Genomic DNA, 23619 nt, shown 5'->3' on the forward strand with positions numbered 1-23619 from the left:
AACATCTATTTCAGGGGTTACCAACAAACAGCACCTTGCAGCGACCTCGGCGATGAAGGTATGGAGCATGGCCAACTCGGTGTGTGAATACAAGAACACTATGTGCCAAAAAACTAAAGACTCACATAGTCATGTGGATTACAAGCTTATCTGTTCCAAATCATCACATAAAAGAGCTTCAAAACGTCTCTGAATTGAACATTACTTGTTTTCCTGTCAACACATCTTGCTGATGAGCCAAGCAATGAAATGTTGACTAAAATATTGAGCTGCTCAGCTGCAAAGTACAAAGAAACGCATTTGCTGTCTTTGATGTGTGCATTGTTTTGTTTATTTTTGAATTGCTGATTTATTAGACACATTTTCACAGTTCTTTGGATGATGTGAACACAGGGAAATGCTAATTGTGTTTACTTACTAGGATGTCTTGTTTGAAACAGGGTACCTTTCATTGGGAGTTTTACATGACTGATAACCTTGAAGGCTGATTCATCCGCTTGTCTCATCTGTAGGGTTTTTCACAAATGCAATGCAGACATTATTAGGAATACAAATGTCTAGATCGGCAGGATGAGAAAATTATAATGAACTCTATCTTGCAGCTCCCTTGTGTAATGACCGACTGGATTCAAACTGAGCACAAATTCACACAGTGAGTGGGAGTAAAGTGTCCTATAGTGGGAATCCATCTAAGATGGAAAATCCCTTGTTGTGCTCTACATGTGAGAAAGGGCAACAAGATTTGGATTTTGTCCAGACCTCATGTGTGAATGCAGATTTTCTTTCCACTCGTTTTTGTTTCTTTCTAACTGTTACAAAGAGTCAATAATGTGCAACAGCCTTTATCTGGATTCTAGGCATAATCGACAAACCTTTTCAAGCTAATACAGAAAGTACGTTCAAAGGGGTGAAAGTAAATAGGTAATGCAAACTGCCAGATGCACAAGCAATACTGACATGCCAGAATGACCTTTATCGATAACCAATAGAGCACGCTAATGATTGTGGGAGTTAATGGCTGATGTTTGATGGCAGTATACACATCCAGGATTTCTGAAGATCTGAGTAAAAAAGGTCAAGGCCCTATTATGGTTGCTAATTGCTGCTGCTAATAACATAAATCTATAATGGTGTGGCTAAAGAAGATCAATGACCACAGACTGACACTGTACCTAATGAATCCTCTACTGACTCAAGGACAGAAATGAGGTAAGAGACCGAACTCACAGTTAGGGCTGAGTTCAAGTCCAATCTTCTCTTCTAATAAAGAAAGATATGTATAAATGCATGTGTGTAATGTCTTGTGTGTTCACACAATCTGTATATAGCTTCCTAGTTGGTTGTATGTGCCTACATGTTGTCATTTGTGTATGTGTGTGTGTGTGTGTGTGTGTGTGTGTGTGTGTGTGTGTGTGTGTGTGTGTGTGTGTGTGTGTGTGTGGGTGTGTGTGTGTCCTTGCTCTGGATCATGTCTGTGATCCCAGGTGGGCTTTAGGGGTGGGGCAGCAGAGCAACAACAAAAAAAGATGCAGCACCAGGAAAGAGAAGAAGGTAGACACTCTCTCTTTCATCTCTCTTTCATCCCACCTTTTCAAGGAAAGGAAAGAGAGTTTATTCCACTGTTCTCTCACCTTCTCTCTCCTCCTCTGTCCTGCTCTCAGATGCCTTTTGATGCCTTTCAAGTCAACCAAATGTGCTTTCCGGCTGCCATGCACTCTAACAGAAAGGCCTGTGTGTAGTGTGGGCTTTGGCACAGTGCCTAATTACTTTTAAGTCATAGACAGGTAGGCGGAAGACGGAGATAGTTGTGTGTGTCTTTGTCTGCATCATGTGGGCTTTAAGCTGAGTTGTTCTCTACCACCCTGCTTTTTAGTTTTATGGGATTTACGAGCTAGCCTTTCTACCCAAAGGCAGTTTTGGCATTTTGCCACCATAAGACAAAAATACTACTGTACGTGTTGGGCCAGACATAAACCATTGACAGAAGATCACCAATATACTGGCATGATATGTAATAAGCAGATTGTGTCTGATATCACAGACACAGTATTTACTCCAGGTCGGCCACCAGGTAATGGGAAATTTAGAGTAGAATAGAACAGAATACAATACAATACAATAGTTCTTGAATAGTTGGTGATCCACACCAACTGTGTCAGAATAAAATATAGATAGTAGACAGCAGAAATAAATAGGTAGTGCAAAGAAAAGACTTGGTCTGACTAGAGTATGTGTGTGTGACCTGAGTGATGAGGGTAACTCAGACCATGGCTCAGATTGGTGAGGTTGGTGGGCATGGGTGGGGTCTGGGGAGATAGTGTTTATTGACGGTCAGAAAGGCCCAGGGAAAGAAGCTGTTTGACAGGTGGAGGTGTGGAACCTGACTAGCCTGAGGCACCGACCGGGTCAAACAGATGGTGAGCGGGGTTGCAGGGGGTCACCTGCAATGGCCCTGGTTTTCCTGAGACAGGAGGATCTGGCGATAGTCTCCAGGGGTGGCAGAGGGCAGTGAATGACCTTTTTTGGCGGTGTTAATTACCCTCTGCCTTCGTGTTTCAGTTATGGCTCCTGTGTATCAAACAACCAGGCAGTAGAAGAATACGCTCTCCACTGAGGAGCAGTAGAAGGCCAGCTGGAGCTTCTGGTCCAGGTTATTCTTCCTCAGGACATGGGGGAAGTGCAACCGCTGCTGGGCCTTCTTTACCAGGGCATTGCTGTTGTGGGTCCAGGTAAGATCTGCCCAGAAACAAAGGTTGAGACAGATTCTACCCATTCTCCATTTATAATGAGAGGGGAGTGGACCTGTCTGAGCCTCCTGAAGTCTATTATGAGTTCTTTTGTTTTAAAGACGCTCAGCTTCAGGTTATTTTCTAAGCACTAGTGGCTATGACAAATAAACTGAATCATCTGCTTTTGCACAAGGCAGTACTGAAAGATTAATGGTCATTGGTAAAGTTCATATTTGGGTTTAAAAAAAAAAGAAAAGAAAAAAGAAACCTTATGTTTATTTGTGCCATGTGTTTGTTTTCAGCATCATCTTATTTATACGAGCTGACAGAAACAAAGGTCACTGACTCAACACAAAACAAGGATGTGAAGAATAAACACTCAAAACCTCATGCAGGCTTGTGCATGAAGCATAAAAAAATAATCTTGTAACGACTTAAGCATGATGCTAACAAAATTAGTTTTTGTGGTGGCACAGTGAATTGTTATAGTGAATTGCAGGCAGTGTTTTCCCGAGTTAAGCCTTTAAACATGGAATCATCCTCTATGCTGAAATGTCCTTGAGCAACACCAACAGACTGCAGAGACTTTCACTCCAAAGTTTAATAAACAATCACATTATTATGTGAAAGGGCTTTACAAGCCACTGCTGTTTCTTATTTTCTCCCTCTGTCTTTCTGTCTGATCAGGAGGAGGAGTGGCAGCTACAGGACAAGTCTGGACATGATGGAATCCCCCCACTCCCTCCTTTCCCCTTCCTCTCTTCCCTAAATCATTTCCCTCATTCCCTTCGTCCCTCCTTCCTCTTCTCAATTTAAGCGCAAACCACAGACTTGCTGTGGAGGTTTCCATGACAAACATTACTAATTGGGGATCGTTTTCATTTTGCTTTTTTCAATCATGTCTGGCAAAAGTGACGTGTGTGTGTGTGTCTGTGTGTGTGTGAGAGAGAGAGAGAGAGAGGGAGAAAGAGAGAAAGCCACAGAAGGGAAGCACTGTTAAGTCTCTGTTTTGATATAAAACCTCTGGCTCATCAGACAGACAATAATGAGCTCAGTGCAGCTAATAAATGCAATATTACAAGTGCTATACTGCTTTCAGAAAATGAGCAGTTGTTCCAGAGCAGCAGGTTGGCGGCAGCAGGGTGCATCGCCACTGCAAGTGACCTCTGATCCTGCTGGGCTCCAGTCCACACACAGCTGGTAACTGTGGGTTGTCGCTTACAGTCATAAAATCTCACATCAGTATTTCCTGATTCATTTACTCACAATTGCCCACTGGCTCATTGAAATGCAATATAGTAATTCAATATACTGATACTTACAGATATCACATTTGTGAAATAGAGAGCACTTTTATCAGACAGGCTCACAAAAGCAATAAAAAAAAAACCTTTGTTGCTCCAGGTTGAGGACAGGAGAGAACACAGACATTTTCTAGTCTAATTTAGTGCCTATATGCTTTTAGCTGGCACATTTCAAAGACAGCAAAGCTGGTTTGGTTTAAACATGTAACCACAATTAATGAAAAAAGCACATCCCAAGTATTTCTTCAAAATACAATGAGATTTTTATGTCACATGCATATTTTGGTGAGGTTTGAGGGGTTACATAAATAAAGTAATTAAAGAAACCTTCATTGAGGAAAGAGTGCATTCATGATGGGAAAGAAATATTTAGAGGAAATATAAATGATCTGCTTAAGTCATTTAGTCATTCCAAGGCTGCAGTTTACCAAAGTGGTTTTTTTTTTCTTTAAGTCACATCATTTTAAAAGTAATGCAACTGTTGGATATTTTTTTTTGTCGTTGTAATTTTTGCAATTAGTAAAGTGAAATTCTTAAAGTCTCTAAAACAAAAATAAATGTTTATTTGTAATATTTATATATTTCTTGATTGTAATTCCTTCATGGTAGACTTGAATTTTCAAGACTTAAAAAGTGCCGAAACACATTTAAGAACAAAGGCATATTATACCCTCAACATCTACCCCCTTGTGTGCCTGAAAGCCATATATCTAAGCTCAGAGAGCACAGACTTCTGACAAACATGCTGGCTGTGCGTGTGCGTGTGTGTGTTAGCGTGCGTGAGTGTGTACTGTATGTATATGTGTGGGTATCTAATGATCCCTGTGTCGCCTTCTCGGTGTCTCCCACACCTCCCCTTCTCATTAGCGGTGACGCCTGAGTGGATTAACCGCACGCGTGCACACGTACGTGCACGGTAACACACACGTCCACCCCAACCACTAACGAAAGTAGAGCTCATCAAAGAGAATCTATCCACCCTGGTTTAGGAAAGACAAACTGTCATAAAACTCGGATTTGTACTCAATGCAAACCAGAAGCCCCTTTCTGGCAGGAGGCTGGGTATGTGGGTCCATGTGTGTGTTTATATGTATGTGTGACAAAGGCAGGAGCTTGGAAACAATATGTATTTATTGTTTTTGTGTTAAGGCCAGTGTCTTTCTGTGTGGGTTCAAATGATGTGTTATATCATCTCAGATTAAACTAATTTGGTAAGTAACTGAGAGAGGAAAAAAAGCAGAGAGGAAAGGAAAGAAGAAAAAAACTTGAATGAAAAGAAATAAAAGGATGATGAATCACAGGAAGAGAATGAAAGGAGAACTCACTTGATTAGAACAATAAATATAGTCACAATACACAGCTCTACTCAAGACCACATATCTTCTCTTCTAATCAGATATTTCCTGTGCAGGCTCATAGATAGAAGAACAGACTCAGAGCAGAGCCAGAAGGATGGAAACATAAAGAAAGTGAGAACTTAATACAACCAACACCCAGCACAAAATGAGAGTGAAGTCCCGGTAACTGTAAACCAGATGGACATGATCTAACATCTCCTGTCATAATGTGTGTGTGTGTGTGTGTGTGTGTGTGTGTGTGTGTGTGGGGGGGGGGGGGGGGGGGGGCACTGAGGTGTCCGTCATTCTGATTGAAAGAGACACTCCAGACTTTTGTTTTACAACCAGGATCAAAACCTTACCTGCCAGTCTGGTGGAACTGTTCTCTAGTACATTTTCAGTTTAAACCTGTCTGATTCAACAAATATAAATCCACTGCCTGCTGTAAGCAATTCAGCAATGGAAGAAGGCCAGCCAGGATTTAGCTGTTAGCATTAATCTAAAACTTTGCCCATACTGTAAGTCACACCAACAAAACTGCGCGAGACAGGTTTAAACAGAAACAATCAACAAACCTAAGGAAGGACAGTTATTTGTGTTGTAGCCAAAGAACCAAATTTGCTGTTTGATTTGATCTTTTGGCACAGATCAGAATCAAAACCATGATTTTTGATTCTGATCAAAAATCATGGTTTTTGCTCGTGGTCTGGCGCTTGTGGCTCCAGACCACGAGCCAACGGCAGTCAAAGCGTTACATACAAATAACAGATGAGAAAGCGCATGATGCTGTGAGGAAAACAGAGGTGGATTACAACAGTGTGACAGACAGAGAACAGATATCACTGTCAGGCCTCCGGTTAGGATTCAGTAAAAAACTGGGAGCAATGCAGCGGATGTACTGCTGGGGTGATATGGGCTGCTTGGAAGTGTGACAAGAAGAAGCAGAGCCACGGATGAGTCTAAGAGCTGGAGAATATCCAGCTCCAAATAAAGAGACAAAGGAAGGAAATAGAGTTTGTGATCCTACCTTTCTTGGTTTTCTTAGATGGTTGTTTCTTCTTAATGAACTTGGTCGCCTCCTGTGGAACTTCAATCTCCTCCCCATCACCAGCCAGCTCTGCTATGGGCTCAACACCTCCTGAGTGAAAGATATGAAGGAAAATCATTACAAAAATAAGTTCAACAAGTCTTTTTTTTTTCCTTCTTTTTTTCTTAAAAACACATTGTTAGGACACACACGTGTGATGCAGTGTCTCTGAAGATAAAGTTTGCTTTCAGTTTTTATCCTCTCAGCTGCAAAGCCATTGGGTTGCCAGAACAACATAAATCTTTGTATCCAAGAAGCAGCACAGTTACGGTCCTGATTAGATTGTCGATGTATTGAATAACTAGGAATTCCTATAGTCTTATTTCATTACATTCATTACTTAGTACAACATTTACTAATGTGTTCTAAATACAAAGCAGCTAATCCTTCCCTACACATTAAAAGCATAAATATGTCTGCATGTTTTTCCCAAACTCCTAACCCTAGACAACATGTTCAAACTTGATGAAATCTAGCCTATATACTGCCTAGGGTACCCAGATCTGTAATATCTATATTGTAATCGATTAAAATATTTACTTTAAATACATTGCAGTTGTTCTGTGTATTTGTATCCACAAACTGCATGATCGAGGGAATGTACTGTCATTTTTAAATCCAACCTAACGTTTGAATATTCGTGTACATGTGATACATATGTTTTAACCGTTACCAGAGGCTTCAAGCTTAAAGAATTGGCAGATTAGTATTTCCTGTCTGGTGAGCCTTTACCATTCTACACTAAGTGAGGGTAAAAGACGGTCACAGTTTGCAGAGAGAGATGAATCTATCCAAAAATTTGCATGTTTTGTCCAATGAACCATCATCGACATAAAACTCTGCAAGTGGTTGCTGCAAACGATGGGTGTGGCTGTTTTTTCAGTCATTTCCATCTTAATTTATCCATCCATCCATCCATCCATCCATCCTTTTCCGCTTATCAAATTCAGGGTCGCATGGGGGCTGGAGCCCATCCCAGCTGTCTTATGTTTTCTATTTAGATCAACATTTACAAATAACAGAAAAGACATGTATAACAATCAGCGCAAGTAGCTGACGAGACAGGACTCATACCATATTTAGGATGTCACCATTAGCATTCTTTTCCTATAAGTTGAACATTGTTTTTGCATTTTCATTTCTAATGGTTTATAATGATTCCGAATTGTTAATAATGTTATGTAGGCCTGCTGCTATGTAGCAGGTAAAAGGTGGACGCAAATGCAGGACACGAGAGACAGCTTTAATGCTAAACTTTAACAAAATTCAGAACAAACTCTGAGTAGAAACAAGGCATCCAAAAACCAGAGGAACACAGCGCTTAAACACACAAAACCATGGGGAATGAGGGAGGACGTGACAAAGAACTAAGACAAACTGAGAGAATAAATACAAGGTGATGAGGGGAAACAGGAGACACCTGGGAGGACAGCTGAAACTAATTGAGAAAACACGCGAAGGCATGTGAAACTAAATACAAAGCATAAGAGACAAAAGACTAACAAACTAAAACGGAAAGCAATTAAACACGAGAACAAATATGCATACTTGACACAGAAAACACAGGAGGGCAGGAAAACTAAATGTAAGTGCAAATTATAATAGGAGACTGAAGCAGGACTGAGAATAAAATCATGAAGAGAAGGGAGCCAGAATACAAAACTGAAAGTGCCCAGAACTACCAACAAACTAAAAGCAGAAAGACAAAGAAATGCAAATCTAAACCAAATGTGAACTAAGAAACAAGAGTTATTTAACAGTACGTTTTCTTGAAAATTTGAATTTGTAAATGTACCAAGTCTGATGCAAGACATCAAAATATTCATGTTTTAATTTTGCATTCTCGTCAACCATGAAGAAAATAAAGCTGAATAAATGAAATGAAAACCTTTTTGCTACAAACATGTAATAGGTATTTGTTTTCAGAGTTCAACTCTAAACAGTTTTTGATATTTCTTCATCCGTCCAATTGTGTAAGAATTTTTTTTCAAAATTAACTTTCACTTTTTGACTCTTGCATCGAGATTGAATTCTCCTGTTTGTATACATTTGCACCAACATATGTAATATAAACAAAATCTTTCAAGATGTTTTAGAGAAAGGTAAATGTAGCAATGAAATAACAGCATCAAACATAAGGTTTTAAAGTGCGTGTGTGTGTGTGTGTGTGTGTGTGTGTGTGTGTGTGTGTGTGTGTGTGTGTGTGTGTATGAGAGAACCTGGATGTGTGAGAGGAGTGATTGTGTCTGCGTGACGAAATCCCTGCTAGAATCCCATGGATCAGTGTGGATTTAGGGAGCTCCTGAGGCCGATGAATTGGACGCCTTGTCTCTCTCTGTCCTACCTCACAGTCTCCTCATCAAGCCTCCCCCTCCCTTTCCATCCCTCCCTTTTTGTCTCCTCTTCATCGCTTCTTCATTCCTCTACTCCCCTCTTCGTCTCCTCTTCCTCTTTTCATCCCTGTCGCCATCTGATCTTTCGTTCTTTCTTCTCCTTTACTTCCTTCTGTCATTCTCTGTCCACTCCTCATCCCTTTTTCTTTTCTTCAGTTCCCTTCTTTTTCTGTCTCCTTCCAACTTTATTTCTCATCCTCCCATATTCTGATCCTCCTTCACTTCCTTCCTTCCTATCATCCTTCCCTCTCTCCCCATTTCTGCAGCTCCCTGAGGAATCTGTCCAGTTTCACGGTACTTTCATTTAATGTGCACACCACACATTGTTTCTTTGTGTTGTGTGTGTGTGTGTCTGTGCATGTATGAGAGCAGAGTGTGCATGTGTGTGTCTGCCATTGCGTCTACCTTAAGGTGTCTGAGAATGTGTGTGTCTCCATCTCCCCCACCGAGTCTACATCTGTGTGAGTATGTGTGAGTGCAGATTATCCTAAGTCCTCTCTAATATTTATCCTGACCTTTTCTAAAGCCAATCTTGTTCTCTTTGGTGAGAGCACAGCCTGTGGCTTCACATGCACAGAGAGGAGTGCACACACACACACACACACACACACACACACACACACACACACACACACACACACACACTCCCAGTTGTTTGAAATGGGATAGGCCTCACTCTTAATTGGGAAGGTGTTTTTCTAAGGCTGTCTTACAATTTCACGGGGAATGTGTGGATCTGTGGGTGTGTGTATGTGTTTTAACCTTATTCTCACATCAACATAAGGTAAGGAAATAGCCCACCTCTGGAGCAGCTTACTCTGAAACACACAGACTGTCTCTTACCACTGACCTCCAACACATTCCAGCCTGTCCCTCATTCTGTAAATAGTAGGTATTATACCACCTTGTTAGAGTTGTGACGTTGTGCTCTGTTACAGTTAGTCTATATTTATCTTATTTGATGAGCTATCAGTTTTAGAGAATCTTAAGATTTAGACACTTAAGACTGCTTTATATTTTGCACGCAAAGAAGCAATAGAATATAGAATAGATGTGACTGCCTATTTAATCATTGTTTGGATAGGCCACCCACAAACTATAATAACAAGTATATAACTACTGCTACTACTACTAGTACTAGCAATAGCAGAAAAAGTGTAAGCATGAGTAGTATTAGCAGTATAAATAAGTTATCATAATCTATACTTAATTCTGAATGGATTCCCAAATGGGAACGGCATGGTCAGCTCTTCTGCCTGTTAAAGACACAATGCAGCTTCTATTTTCTGTGCTTACACAATAAATATCTACACAACTCCTGAATCTGAAAAAACAAAACAAAACCCAAAACAAATAGAAGTTTAGCGCTTATTAGGAGGTACAAGAAAAGTTTAGGAGACATAGTTGGGGAAATTGTCTTGGACGTTTGGAAAATGTGTTCAGCCTACGAGACAATCTGAGCATTTGTGGATCTGTTTGTATATATATATGGGAATGGTTTGGGTCACTTAACAACAATTTGAGGACAGCTTGAAGAAAGTTTAAGCCATTTTGTGATGATTTGAGACATTGTGGGACGGCGTGGGACCATTTGGGCCAGTCTGTGACAGTTTGGGGCTGCTTTAGGACAGTTTTGGAACAGTTTGGGCAGCTTGGTTGAGGGGTTAAGCTGCTTTCAATAGACATTTCTTTCTTGGTTTGCAGTACGGAGACACCAGTGCATTCCTGCTTTATTCTGGGCTGCGGTTTGAAGATGGGGGTGATACTATGCCGCTGTGGTTACCAGCAATTCGGCTGTGGGCTTTTACGTTTCTTCCCCCCGTCAATATACATAATTGTACGCACATATATAGAAATGTTCAGTACATTAGACCTGCACATTTCTGCACACACACAGCCTCAAAGCAACATTCTTTTGAAAACACACATCAAAATCCAGGAAGTGTGATTCTTTAAAAAAAAGTTGTGTGCTTGAATCAGACACCTGGTATCTTTTGTCTAGTCTTCACAGTCTAAACTTACAAACCACATATGAGTACGGCAAAAGCACCTCGGAAAAAAACCCATTATGAGTCGTTCCCGCAAACATTTTTTTTCTACTGCAATAAAATCACTAAAAACTAAAAACAAATGTAAACAAGCAATTTTAGGCAACAAATATTTAACAGCTCAGGAAAGAATTCTTATAGTTTTCTGGCTAAAAAACATAAAAGTCTAACTCTAAGTGTGAATTACTAAACAAATTTCAGTAAACGGTTCAATCTCTTCTAAAAATAGAACTCTGCTGTTTTATATATAGCATTGTGGAGGAAAACTCTTCAATTTGAGCACCACAGCAAGAGAACAAAGACAGCTGAACAGGAACACACACAAAACATGACCTACACTTACACACAGTGCATGTAGTTCAATCTCTGCTGTGTCTTCTGACCTTCCACATGCACACACAGACATACATGTGTGTGCACGCTCCTGCAAACACAGCCCATCTTTCCCTCTCTCTTTAAGTCTAAAATAGATGCAGGCCCCAAACCACAGCTACCAGTGGAACACTGTGAAAATAACTGCGACACACTTGTGCTATAGGGGTGTGTGTGTGCGTGTGTGTGTGTGTGTATAGAGTGTCTGCTTGCTTTAACTGGACTGTGAATATAAGCAATCTCTTCTGAGTTCATTAGGAGAGGAGTGTAAAAGAAAGAAAAAAGTGAGGATGTTAAAATGCTAAATGCTAGAAATAAAACAGGGTTTGATTCATTAGTGAAACATGTGGCATAACGTAAAAAGAGAAGAGAAACAAAAACAGCAGTGTACAACAGAATAAGATAAACAAGAGATCAGCCATTGATTAAAAAAAAGACTAATATACAAGATGAACTGCAGATTCCTCAGTGAAGAAATCACCAGAATAAACAGGACATAGCGCACAGATGGGATTGACGACAATAATGAGTTTTTTGTGGAAAAAAAAAAATTGCTCATGCAGTCAAATAACTTATTCATCTTGTCATCTTGTTTAGATAGTGTATGTATGTGTGTGGGTGGGAGCAGGCATCTATATACACACCTCTTTAGCTGAAGGAAGAGCTATGCTGACAGCGCGCTGACTAATGAACCATGTGATAAACGGTCCTGATTTCAGCAGGTGTGTGTATGTGTACAAAGTACAGCTGCTGAAGCTTCAAGTTGGTCCAAATGATGTCATCAGGGTAAGACACAAGGTCACATGACGCAGCGAGAAACATATAGACAACCAGCGATACGGAGGGATACATGTTAGCCAGATAAAACTACACACCCAGTTGGAATATACTGTTCCTAATATGTCCTTTATGTATTGATACACTGTAATTGTTATATCTGGCTTGCATATGCTACTATACTACAAGATTTAGATCTATACTTCACAGACTACAGTACGCAGAAACCAATAAACCAAAACATACAGTGGAACAAGTCAGATCAATGGTTACAGTAAAACTAGATTAACCTTTTTAAAAAACTGCTGGTTTGTGTTTCTAAACATTGCCGCCTGTGTAAATAGCAACCGGTAATTAGTAACTGGAATACTAGTATTTATAGTGTATATGGGATATGCATCACCAGATTTCTCCGAGCTCCCACTCCACGGCCCGTTCCACCTCCTGTAATTTTCCAGTAGCTGAAGTGACGTCCAGAACAAGAATTTATTACAAGAGAGATATTTTATTATCCATTGACCAAATGGGCTCTATTCTCATTAAGTGCTCAACTCATTAATACATTTTGCATACTGCAACAGATTTTATTTTTTAAATGAAATCCACGAAGATTTTAAAGTTTGCCTTCAACCAGATTTTGAGCATTTGACCAACCAGCATGAACCAAACCTGGTCCTCCCTTCTCTATACTAAAGACAAGCAGAGACGATAATGTGCTTAGAAGTGTGTGTGTGTGTTTTGTTGGGTTTCCCTACCAATGAAGTGAGACTTATTGTGTGGTATTTCAGTGTGTATGCGTTTGTGTGTGTTTCTGTGGTCTTGGAGTAAAACGGTTGCTGTCGGTGTTGTTGGAAACATAAACAAGTGTGCATGTTTACGGCCGGGTGAAAAAGCAACATCTGAGAGGGTTAGCGAACGCCTGTTTACTGCAGTGCAGCGTGTGTGTGTGTGTGTGTGTGTGTGTGTGTGTGTGTGTGTGTGTATGTGGTGTCTACATCTGTGTCAATTTTGGCAGCAGACCAAAAGAGAAAGGAGGGACCGCATGACAAGAAAACGTAAATACAAACACATTCACTCTCTCTCTCTCTCTGTCTTTCTCTCACACACACACACACTTTATTGACCAACTTCGGCTCCACTGAACTATGCGCCGAATTACTGTAATCACTATAATCACTTATAAACATGCCTTTAACACTTTATAGACCTCTTTCTCTGTTTCTCTCTCTAACACACAAACACACACACACACACACACACACACACACACACACACAGTACAGTACTAATTCTCAAAAACAAATGGATCCACAAATCTCATGGTGTATGTGGAGGATTACAACTTCCTCATGCGGCCATGCACATTTACACATTTACCTTAAAACTGCTGGACAGTAAGTGTCAGCAGCACTGAGGAAAGAGTTGTGGATCAGACAAAGACTCTGCAGTAAACTCAAATGAGCTGATTTAACATCTGGCAAGGGAACAAGAATTTTCTTAAATACTGCGGCTATGACTTGCATATTCATACACTGATTAATTATGTTGATTAACGTGCCTTGTCCCTAGACCCTAGAATGTGCATAAATAAAAAGCAAACAAGCAAACATGGTCCTGGAAAACCATTTGGCACCACCAGGCACTGTTATGTCCCCTATGCTATTAGGCCACATCTTCACTGATAAATCACACCAGCAAAATATGCAGATTTCCAGGAATTAACCACTTCTTTTTATAAGACAGAACATGTCTTGACTGAAAAGAATCGAACTGTCAATTTTAAACTAAATTTGGTTGGTTTTGGTCAAACAGAACTAGACATAAAAAATACTAAACATACAAAAGATGTTTGTCTGTTGTCTGTTAATACAAATATCTATTGACCCAATGATAAGGGATTGAGAAGTGACAGGAAGTCAACAGTAACTCAAATAACCAGCAGAAGACCTCAATGGGTTCTAATCCTGTCAGCTAAAAACAGAAAACTGAGGCTACACTTTGCACTGGGTTACCAACAGAAGACTGTTGAAGAGCAGAAGAGCTGATTTGTTTTGATTTTTGCTGTCTCGGATAGCACGGTCATAATTTAGCATAAACAACATGAAAGCATGGATTCGTCCTGTCTTGCATTAACAGTTCAGGGTGCTGTTCCTTTTGTAAGGGCGTGGGGGACCATTAGTACCAATTGAGCATCGTTTAAATGACACAGCGCCCCCTGAGTATTGTTGCTAATTAGTTCATCCCTTTATGACCACAGCGTACCCATCTTCTCTTAGCTGTTTCCAGCACCATGTCAAGAAGCTCTGGCCTCCAGATCTAAATCCAATAAGGCACCTTTGGGATGTGGTGAAATGGACCACATCATGGAGGTGCGGCTAACAAATCTACAATAACTGTGTGATGCTATCATGTCAATATAGACCAAAATGTCTGAGGAACGTTTCCAGCACCTTGTTGAATCTGTGCCACGAAGAATTAAGCCAAAAGAAGGTCCAACCCAATAGTAGCAAAGAATACCTAAAGTGACCGGTGGGTGTACATTTTGGTTTTTACTATAAAAGAGAGTTAAGAGAAGGAAGAGTACAAGGAGGTAAGAAAGGCAGTAGGGGTTGGGCTTGAAGAGTGTAACTGATGATCTGTCAAAAGGTCCTTTAAAACTTCTGCCAAGAGTAAATGATCCATAAGGTGCCTGAGTGAAAGAGTTTATGTATTTGCATGTATATGCATGATTTTACGAGTGTCTACCTTGCAAAAATTATGTGAGTGTATATTTTTTATGCATGTGCCTGCACTGTGTAACTTATGCAGCTGTGTATGTATACCTGTTTGTAGTGGTATTATTTATTATTTTTTTCACATACCTGTGTATATCATTTCAAGGGTGCGTGTACCGATGCATTTAAATATGAGTCTCTGTGTTGGCTGTAAGGTGTTAAATGAATAGGGTCCATGTTTTTGCCTGCTGAGCCTTAAAATCTGCACCAAGGGACCAGCTTACAAGGCTGTCCACCAGCACGCACACAGTATAACATGCACAGATTACAACACATGGGTACACACACACACACCACTGATTTTACCACTGAAACTGTTCAGTCAGCAATCTGGTAGCAATGCAGTTCCCTCCCAAATTCTTTGATACTTTAGTTGGATCTTTCAGTATTTACATTGCTGGAACTGTTTGTTTTCTGCAAGAAACAGCGGAATTAAAGTATTTTGACTAAAATGATGAATGGGAAGTTCCCATCCTATAATCCCATGGTTGCATTTATCTAAAATACTAAAACCAACAACTCAACAGAGAGGCAGAGTAATAACCTTTAAATAGGGTTACCTTAAGTTTAATTCATTTTTATTTATACAGTATATATAATTATATACTGTATAAATATAATTATATAATTTACAGCAGCAATGGCCTTGAAGTAGCCCGGCAACCTGAGTATTTAGTAGCATAACTGAAAGATGGCTCAGGGTCGCCTCATCCCGTCCTAAATGTATTAAAAAGGAAATTTTGAGTCTAATTTTGAGTCAGTCTAAGTGGAATGTAGACAAGTAAACCAATGACTCACCAGGAACAGCAAGATTCTGGACTTGAGCAGGGACCTGGACATTAGCCTCAGAGGCCAGGGTGAGACGCCCTCCTTTGCCGATTCGTTCACAAAGCAGGGTGATGTGCTTCTTGAGACGGGCAGTGTCACTGGGGAGGCCCAGCACTGATCCTCCTGTCTGCGCCAGAGAAGTAGCCTGGTCCTTGGGGTTCTGTGACAAGCAGGTCCGTAGGAGGTGGGAGACGGCGGCATCACAGCTCTCTTCCCAACCCTGTGGAAAAAAATAGGAAGCTTACCTTATACACTACCACTCAAAAGTTTGGATACACCTTCTCATTTAATGTTTTTTCTTTATTTCATGATTATTTACATTGTAGATTCTCACTGAAGGTGTCAAAACATGTTTAATATTTTAGATTTTTCAAAACAGCCACCCTTTGCTTTGATTACTGCTTTGCACACTCTTCTCTCAATGAGCTTCATGAGGTCGTCACCTGAAATGGTTTTCTAACAGTCTTGAAGGAGTTCCCAGAGATGCTGAGCACTTGTTTGCCCCTTTTGCCTTCACTCTGTGATCCATCTCATGCCAAAGCACAGATTTCACTGGTCTAATGTCCATTCCTTGTGTTTTTTGGCCCAAACAAATCTCTTCTCCTTTTTGCCTTTCTTTAGTAGTGGTTTATTAGTAGCTATTTGACCATAAAGGCCTGATTCACGCAGTCTCCTCTGTTGATGTAGAGATATGTCTGCTACTGGAATTCTGTGTGGCATTTATCTGGGCCCTAATCTGAGGTGCTGTTAACTTGCGGTTTCTGAGGCTGGTGACTCGGAAGAATTTATCCTCATCAGCATAGGTGACTATGCTTCCATTCCTGCTACGGTCCTCATGTGAGCCAGTTTCATCGTAGCGCTTGATGGTTTTTGCAACCGCACTTGGGGATACATTTAAAGTTTTAGCAATTTTAAGGTAATGATGAATGGTTGTTTCTCTTTACTTAGCTGATTGGTTCTTGCCATAATATGAATTCTAAAAGTAGTCAAATAGGGCTGTCAGCTGTGTAACAACCTGACTAAAACACAACTGATGGTCCCAACCAAGAAGGTAAGAAATTCCCCAAATGAACCCTGACAAGGCACACCTGTGAACTGAAAACCATTTCAGGTGACTAAATCATGACCCTTATTAAGAAAAGGCCAAGGGTTTGCAGCACTGTCAACAAAGCAAAGGGTGGCTACTTTGAGGAATCTAAAATTTAAGACGAAAAAGACGAAAGAAATTTAAGTTTAGAGTTACTTATCAATTTTTTCTTTGCTACATAATCCCATATATCTTGCTTCATATGTTTGATGTCTTCAGTATGTATATACAAAGTAGAAAGTAGTAAAAATAAAGAAAAACGCTTAAATGAGAAGATGTGTTCAAACTTTTGACTGGTAATGTATGTTTAAATTATTGAGATACAGGCTGAAAGGAGAATGACATAATGGACACAGAAGGCCTGTATTATAGTAACTGTCTTAGTAAGTTTTCAGAAACAAGAAATCAACATTCAGAGAAAAATAATAAATACTATCAGATTGCTAGTTAATAACAGAAAGTTTACAATGTAGAACTAAGACTGGGAGGTGTGAGGTTCGATTTGTGCTTCACTAAAGTAAAAAGGGATGGCGCAAAAAGAAGCTAGAGAAAAGAATAGAGGATACAAATTATACATAACAGAATACATTAAACTCTTAATTCAAGGCAGATCCACTCATAAAAAGAGTGAAAAATGAGGAGGAAAGAACCATGAGTGCATGACTTTGGAAAGGTGATGGAGAAGAGACAAATAGTTAGAATAAACTATTGTAGCCTTTTAATTTGATGCCCTGTTGAATTTTGACATTTATGAGAGAGCAAGAAAATGATAGGACATTCAGAATCGAAAGAAACGAAAACACACACGCACACGCACACGCACACACACACACACACACAAAGCCACAGTAATAAAACAGTTAGGAGGGTTTGGTCTTTTGCTATCCCCGTTCACCATCTCTCATCCTTCACCCACGCATGCATACACGAATATAACCAACTCATCCTACTAAAAACCAGTGAACCCAGAATCTCTCATTTGAATGGGTGATTTAGATGGGTAGGTCTGAGGATGATGCGGTATGTGCATGAGTGTGTGTTTGGAGGGTAAGGGTGTGTTGACAGGTACCCCTCCACCATCACCCCCCCACACCTCTCGTTCTCCTGCCTGCCGCCATGCTGATAGGCCCCTAATGAGCCATAATGACAGGTAATCAACCCTGTAATGATGATGACAGAGAGATACAGACAGACACAGGGGAAAGAGCGAGAGAGAGAGAATGCAGGAGTGTGAGAGAGAGAGCAAAAGAGGACGAAAGAGCGAGAGAGAGAATGGTCGGGGGGGTTGAAGGAGATGAGATGATGATGGAGGGAAAGGCAGGCAGACACCAAAAAAAATTAAACATGTGGAAAGCTGAAAGATGAGCAAAGACAAGAGTAAAGAAAAGACACTGGACGAGTCTGGAAGGAGAAAAATTAAAGAGGAGGAGTAGGAGGAGGCGAGATAGAGGTGGGTGACCTATTCTTACAACAATACCTCACCAGGTTATCAAATACTTGGAACAACATAACTGCAGGTTTCTGTGGAAACTTGGCATGCTCATGCACGCGCTCGCTGAAACATACGTTCCACATGCTGCGGAAGAAAATTAAACGTCTCTAAACCTAAACTGCAGACATTCATCCTCCTGAAGGAGAAGAAAGGAAGCAAAGAAAGGTGGAGCTGAGCGGCTTTGGATCAAGGCCAGAGCGATAAATTACGGCAAAGTTCCCACTAATGCAAAAATAGAAGAGGAATTTGTTTTCTGTACCAAGAAACAAGAGAGGTTTTGTATTATTGGGTCATCTTTGAAGACTTTTTGAAAAGAGAAGTTGTACAAGTGCAGCAGCAAAGAAGCATGACAGAGCTTCTATTTTCCTTGTGTGTTTATGATAGCAAAAAAGGAATCTTTTTTGAACTTTTACCAACACTTCAGAGTGGAAAGCTTTAGTTTTGTGTATATTGACACTGTATAGACACGGATTACATCAGTAAATAAAAGTACCCTGTTGAATAACACTGAATGTATGATTATCCAAAATGTTAAAATGCCATTTTTACCTTGTTTTTTGTTGAGTACACAAAACAAAAAGCTGATATTCAGTGAGAACAATACCAATCGCATCACTGAGTGAGAGAAATTGATGCTAAATTGTTAACAGTTCGTGACTGAAAAGTATTTTTTTCAGTCATGCATTAACTCCGCATTATGCCGCATTACAAATAAACACATTAAAATAAAGCACATGTGGTATTATTAGCTTAGACAAACAGAACCAGTTACGAATAGTTTGACCTTTAAACCTGTATAGCTTCAATGTTCCACTGTTGAAGTACCAAGAAAGACAAATCTTTTTTTTCTTTTTTCTTATTAAATAGTTTCCTCAAAAAGCCTATGGACTGCATCAGGAATATCAGGTCTGACAAAGGGAGAAACCCTGGGTGTAACTGCAGAATTACAGGCTGGCAATACATAAATTATAACAGAGTCTAGCACACAACCTTGGAGGACTCCCAAAGAGACAGGTAAAGGTTCAGAAAGCAATCCCTCTGCAGTCCTGATATCCTCATCAAGACTGCGAATGTCATTTGAGAGACCGGAGTTACGGCTCTGTGAGAACAATGCCATACAGTCAGTCTCAGGGGGAAACATTACCCACACAATCATCCTAAGACCAAATCAAGAGTGGATTTAGTACAGTATCAGCTACTTTCCTTAACTTCTGGGTATAATCAACTTTAATACATCTATTTACTGTAAATGCTTAGTTACTGACAATCAGAAGCTCTCAGAGTCAGAAGGCCTATTATGTTATAAAGAAACCTGTGGTTTGACTATAGATCCACAATATGAAGCAAGAAATTATGGACAAATATAACCTCTTTATTTCATAATAATTAGATACACAAAATCTAGTTCAGCCTGAGTTATTAAGTATGCCAAAAACAGGTATGGAAAGTGGAACAGTTTGTTTTAAATTGTAGAATTATGACCTCTCCTTGAGGTCTAGGTCACTGAAACTTGAACTCAGGTAGGGTTTTTAAGAAGAAGCACCTATGGTATGAATGTAAAAATACTAAAATCAAATCAAATCACTTTTATTGTCACATCACATGTGCAGGTACACTGGTACAGTACATGTGAGTGAAATTCTTGTGTGCGAGCTTCACAAGCAACAGAGGTGTGCAAAGTACAATAACATAAGAACAAGCAAAATATAAGAATGGCTAAATCTGAGAATTATATGAATAAATATATGTACAATATAAGAGTGTATGCATATTACTGAATGTGTATACTAAATATGTATGTCTACGTGTGTGTGTGTGTGTGTGTGTGTGTGTGTGTGTGTGTGTGTATGTGTGTGTGTATGTGTGTGTGTGTGTGTATACATATTTTACAAATTAAGTAGAGTAAACAATAAAATAAAATATATAAAATATACAGAAGTTGGTAGTTGGATATTGTGCAAAACAAGTGGCATTTATATACAGCATGGAGTGCATAATGTTGAAGTTCTAGTAGTGAAGGTGAGGTGTCTAAGAAGTGTTCAGCAGTCTGATGGCCTGGTGGAAAAAGCTGTCTCTCAGTCTGCTGGTGCGGGACCGGATACTGCAGAACCTCCTTCCCGATGGAAGTAGTCTTAACAGTTTATGGCTGGGGTGACTGGAGTCCTTGATGATCCTCCCTGCTTTCCTCAGGCACCGCTTCCTGTAGATGTCCTGGAGGGAGGGAAGCTCACCTCCAATTATCTGTTCAGAACACCGCACTACTCTCTGGAGAGCTTCGCGGTTGTAATCGGTGCTGTTGCCGTACCAGGTGGTGATGCATCCAGTGAGGATGCTCTCAATGGCACAGTGGTAGAAGGTCCTGAGGATGCGGGGGCTCATGCCGAATCTTTTCAGTCTCCACCTGCACCTCCGGAAGTCCACTATCAACTCCTTTGTCTTTGCGACGTTGAGGGTGAGATGGTTGTCTTGACACCAGTGGGTCAGGGCGCTGACCTCCTCCCTGTAAGCCGTCTCATCACCTTTGGTGATAAGACCCACCACTGTAGTGTCATCCGCAAACTTCACAATGATGTTGGAGTTGCTAGTGGCCGTGCAGTCGTAGGTGTAGAGTGAGTACAGGAGAGGGCTCAGTACACACCCCTGTGGAGCACCAGTGTTCAGCGTGATGGGGGATGAGGTGATGCTGCCCAGTTTGACCACTTGGCGTCTGTCAGACAGGAAGCTAAGGATCCAGCTGCAAAGGGAGCAGCTCAGTCCTAGATCCTGCAGTTTCCTGTCCAGCTTCGAGGGAACGATGGTATTGAATGCTGAGCTGTAATCTACAAACAGCATTCTCACATACGTGTCTCCCTTATATCGCCATGTTTTCAGGTTATCGCATTTGCAAACTTTAGTGTCTATGCTGTCTACCCCCAAAATTATGGTTGAATACAAAAAAAACCCCATCATATCATGAATGGGAAAATTCTCTTTCAAATGTCTTAACATTGTTAAAAGGTTTATAGAACCATTTGACTTGATTTTGCTGTGATTTAAGGCTACAAAACACTTTCAGGAGCTATATCTGTATATCTGTTGAGACATAGACAGGGAGCCTTGTATCACTGGTTTTAAAGTTACGGCTGATGTATAGTTTAGGGTCTATAGTGTTAGTTCAGAGAGTGAGAAGCCTGAGCAAGACTGGCATTATGACTGTATCAAGAAACTGGGAGGAAAATAATGAGAGAAGGAAGGACGAGATAAGAAACTAAAGCAGAAGCAGGAGGTGTTGAGAAAGTGAGAAAAAGAGGGTAAAGAATGCACTATGGTATAAACAGAAAAAAAAGCAAGAGGGATGATGGAGAGTGGTAACACTGCTGGTGTTAAAAATAGAGAATAGAAAAACAATGAGGAGTGAGATGAGGATGAAAAGTGGGAAAGAGGGCAGAGTGGGAGGAGGACACGGAGGGAGGAATGCATGAAGAGAAAAAGGAGGAGGTGTTCTGCTTGGCTGCAACTAAATGAGACGTTTCGTTAGATACCCCACAGATGCATTTCCTCTGGTGTTCCTCCCTCTCCTTTTTTCTCCACCTCCTCCTTGTTTTTGACCTTGTTATTATAAATATTTCTATTTTCTTTCAGATAAAAAGCAGTGTAATGAGCCTGCACTCAAAAGAACTCCTCTTCTTAATTCCAAATATCCTGAGAAGCATAAACTTTGCCACAGATTTTTGCCATTCTTGGAGTTCTTTGTGCTTTCCAATCACATAATATGAAAGTGACATGGGTCATTTGGTATTGTATTATATATTTTAGTTATTCTGCGTTTCAGTGAGCAGAGATTGCTGTGTATAGTATCTCCTTTGTCAAAATGACTCAACTTTCATATTTCAGTCTTCTACAATCTTCTGTCTCAGAGGTGCAGCAACAGGTGCATGTTCAATGGTTTTTCACAGAGCTGTGCACCATGATTTTTTTTAAAGTGGACACCAATTGTTGTTCAGTATGAGCTCCACTACCTGTGGCTTCATCATTATCCCCAAAATAAAGTTCAACTTCAAATGTCATTGTTTTGAAACCAAGCGGAAAACTCCAGAGCTGAAAATGAAGCAAATGCACAAGTGGCAAAATTTACAGTTCCTCTAGGTGCCACTTCATGCTGGCTCCAGAAGGGAGACATTCCCCATAGACGGCCAGGTTAAAATGGCCAATTTTACAGCATCAAAAAGCATATTTACAGCCTGGTAAAAAAAAAAAAATGGTTTTGGCCTCTATGGACAGTTATCCTATCATAAATACTCTGGTAATTTTTTTTTACAACTCATCCACCTGGTGTAGTCATTAAACTGGACCTCATTACTGTGTGTGTGTGTGTGTGTGTGTGTGTGTGCGTGTGTGCAGCATTTATGCCTTTTTGAGCATTTTTAATGGATTACCTGACTAATGTTATGGCTTACTCTGCGGTACAGAGCATCCAAAAAGTTATTGCTTTGGTTTTGGAGAGTAAAATTCCAGCATTTTTTTAGTCTGAGCACCAGTTACCTGATATGCATGTCTGTGGATTGTAGCCATATAGTTTATGAATTTAGTTTGCTAACTAAGCTAATTAGCATCAGCTGATAAATTATAAATCCACCCTCTCGTGAGGGACGTCAGCGTGGCTCCATCCATCGTTCACACTGACAATGAACTGTATGCACAAGTATCTGGGTCAGAATGGCAGCGACCTATGAATAGCAGCCACATTGCTGTCCTGTCCTAGGACATACCTTGCAGGAAAAATTTTAATTGCATGTTTGTTTGTTTATTATTATTTTTAATGAGTGGACTAACAGAACTTTGGGATCATGTGCTGTACTGGAGTTTGCTCTCCAAAAACAGTATCTCGATCAGGATCATCTCCGTGGGTATAACTGCTCAGTGAGACTGAACTGAAATTATGAAAATTGCATTTTTACTGAAAAATGAAAAAAGTTCTGCATTTGAAAAAGATCCAATAAATGGGTAATGGGTAACAGAAGAGTATGTAGGAATTTACTAATGAATTCAAGATGGAGAAATATTTAACTAAGTTAGCCAATCGTTCATTTTGGCTGAAGAATTGATAGCGTCAATAGAGAATAAATGCTGGAAAAAAACAGAGATGGACTTGGATTATGCACCAAGCTATAGCCTTGACTCTTCTACCTCTCTTCCCTCTGTCTTTCTCCTTTAACTGGCTCTCTCTCTTTCCTTTAATCCAGCTGTTCCACCCCCATTCTCCTCAGAGACTTTATTCATATCTGTGACAATCCTGGAACTAACTGAGTGACGGATTTGTACTCACCTGGAATGACCTCGCCAGTGCACCCACAGAAACGGTAAAAAGTCAAGATGAAGATTGTGTTTTTTGAAAAAAGAGTTTGCAAAATT

The 23619-nt window shown here is 40.2% G+C and overlaps 1 protein-coding gene across 4 annotated transcripts in view; it reads right to left on the reverse strand.

Moving 5' to 3' along the window:
* Positions 1-23619, reverse strand: part of bbs9 (Bardet-Biedl syndrome 9) — a 180554-nt gene that overhangs the window by 62399 nt on the left and 94536 nt on the right. For all 4 annotated transcript variants that reach the window (XM_084944024.1, XM_084944021.1, XM_084944022.1 and 1 more), the window contains 2 exons: positions 15620-15869; positions 6398-6508 (listed from right to left, as the gene is read on the reverse strand). In XM_084944024.1, coding sequence (XP_084800150.1) covers positions 6398-6508; positions 15620-15869 — 361 coding nt within the window. The remainder of the gene's footprint in view (positions 1-6397; positions 6509-15619; positions 15870-23619) is intronic.

The sequence above is a fragment of the Perissodus microlepis genome, chromosome 11 (assembly GCF_051167445.1).
Source record: "Perissodus microlepis isolate ML-2025 ecotype Zambia chromosome 11, ASM5116744v1, whole genome shotgun sequence".
Taxonomy (NCBI): domain Eukaryota; kingdom Metazoa; phylum Chordata; class Actinopteri; order Cichliformes; family Cichlidae; genus Perissodus; species Perissodus microlepis.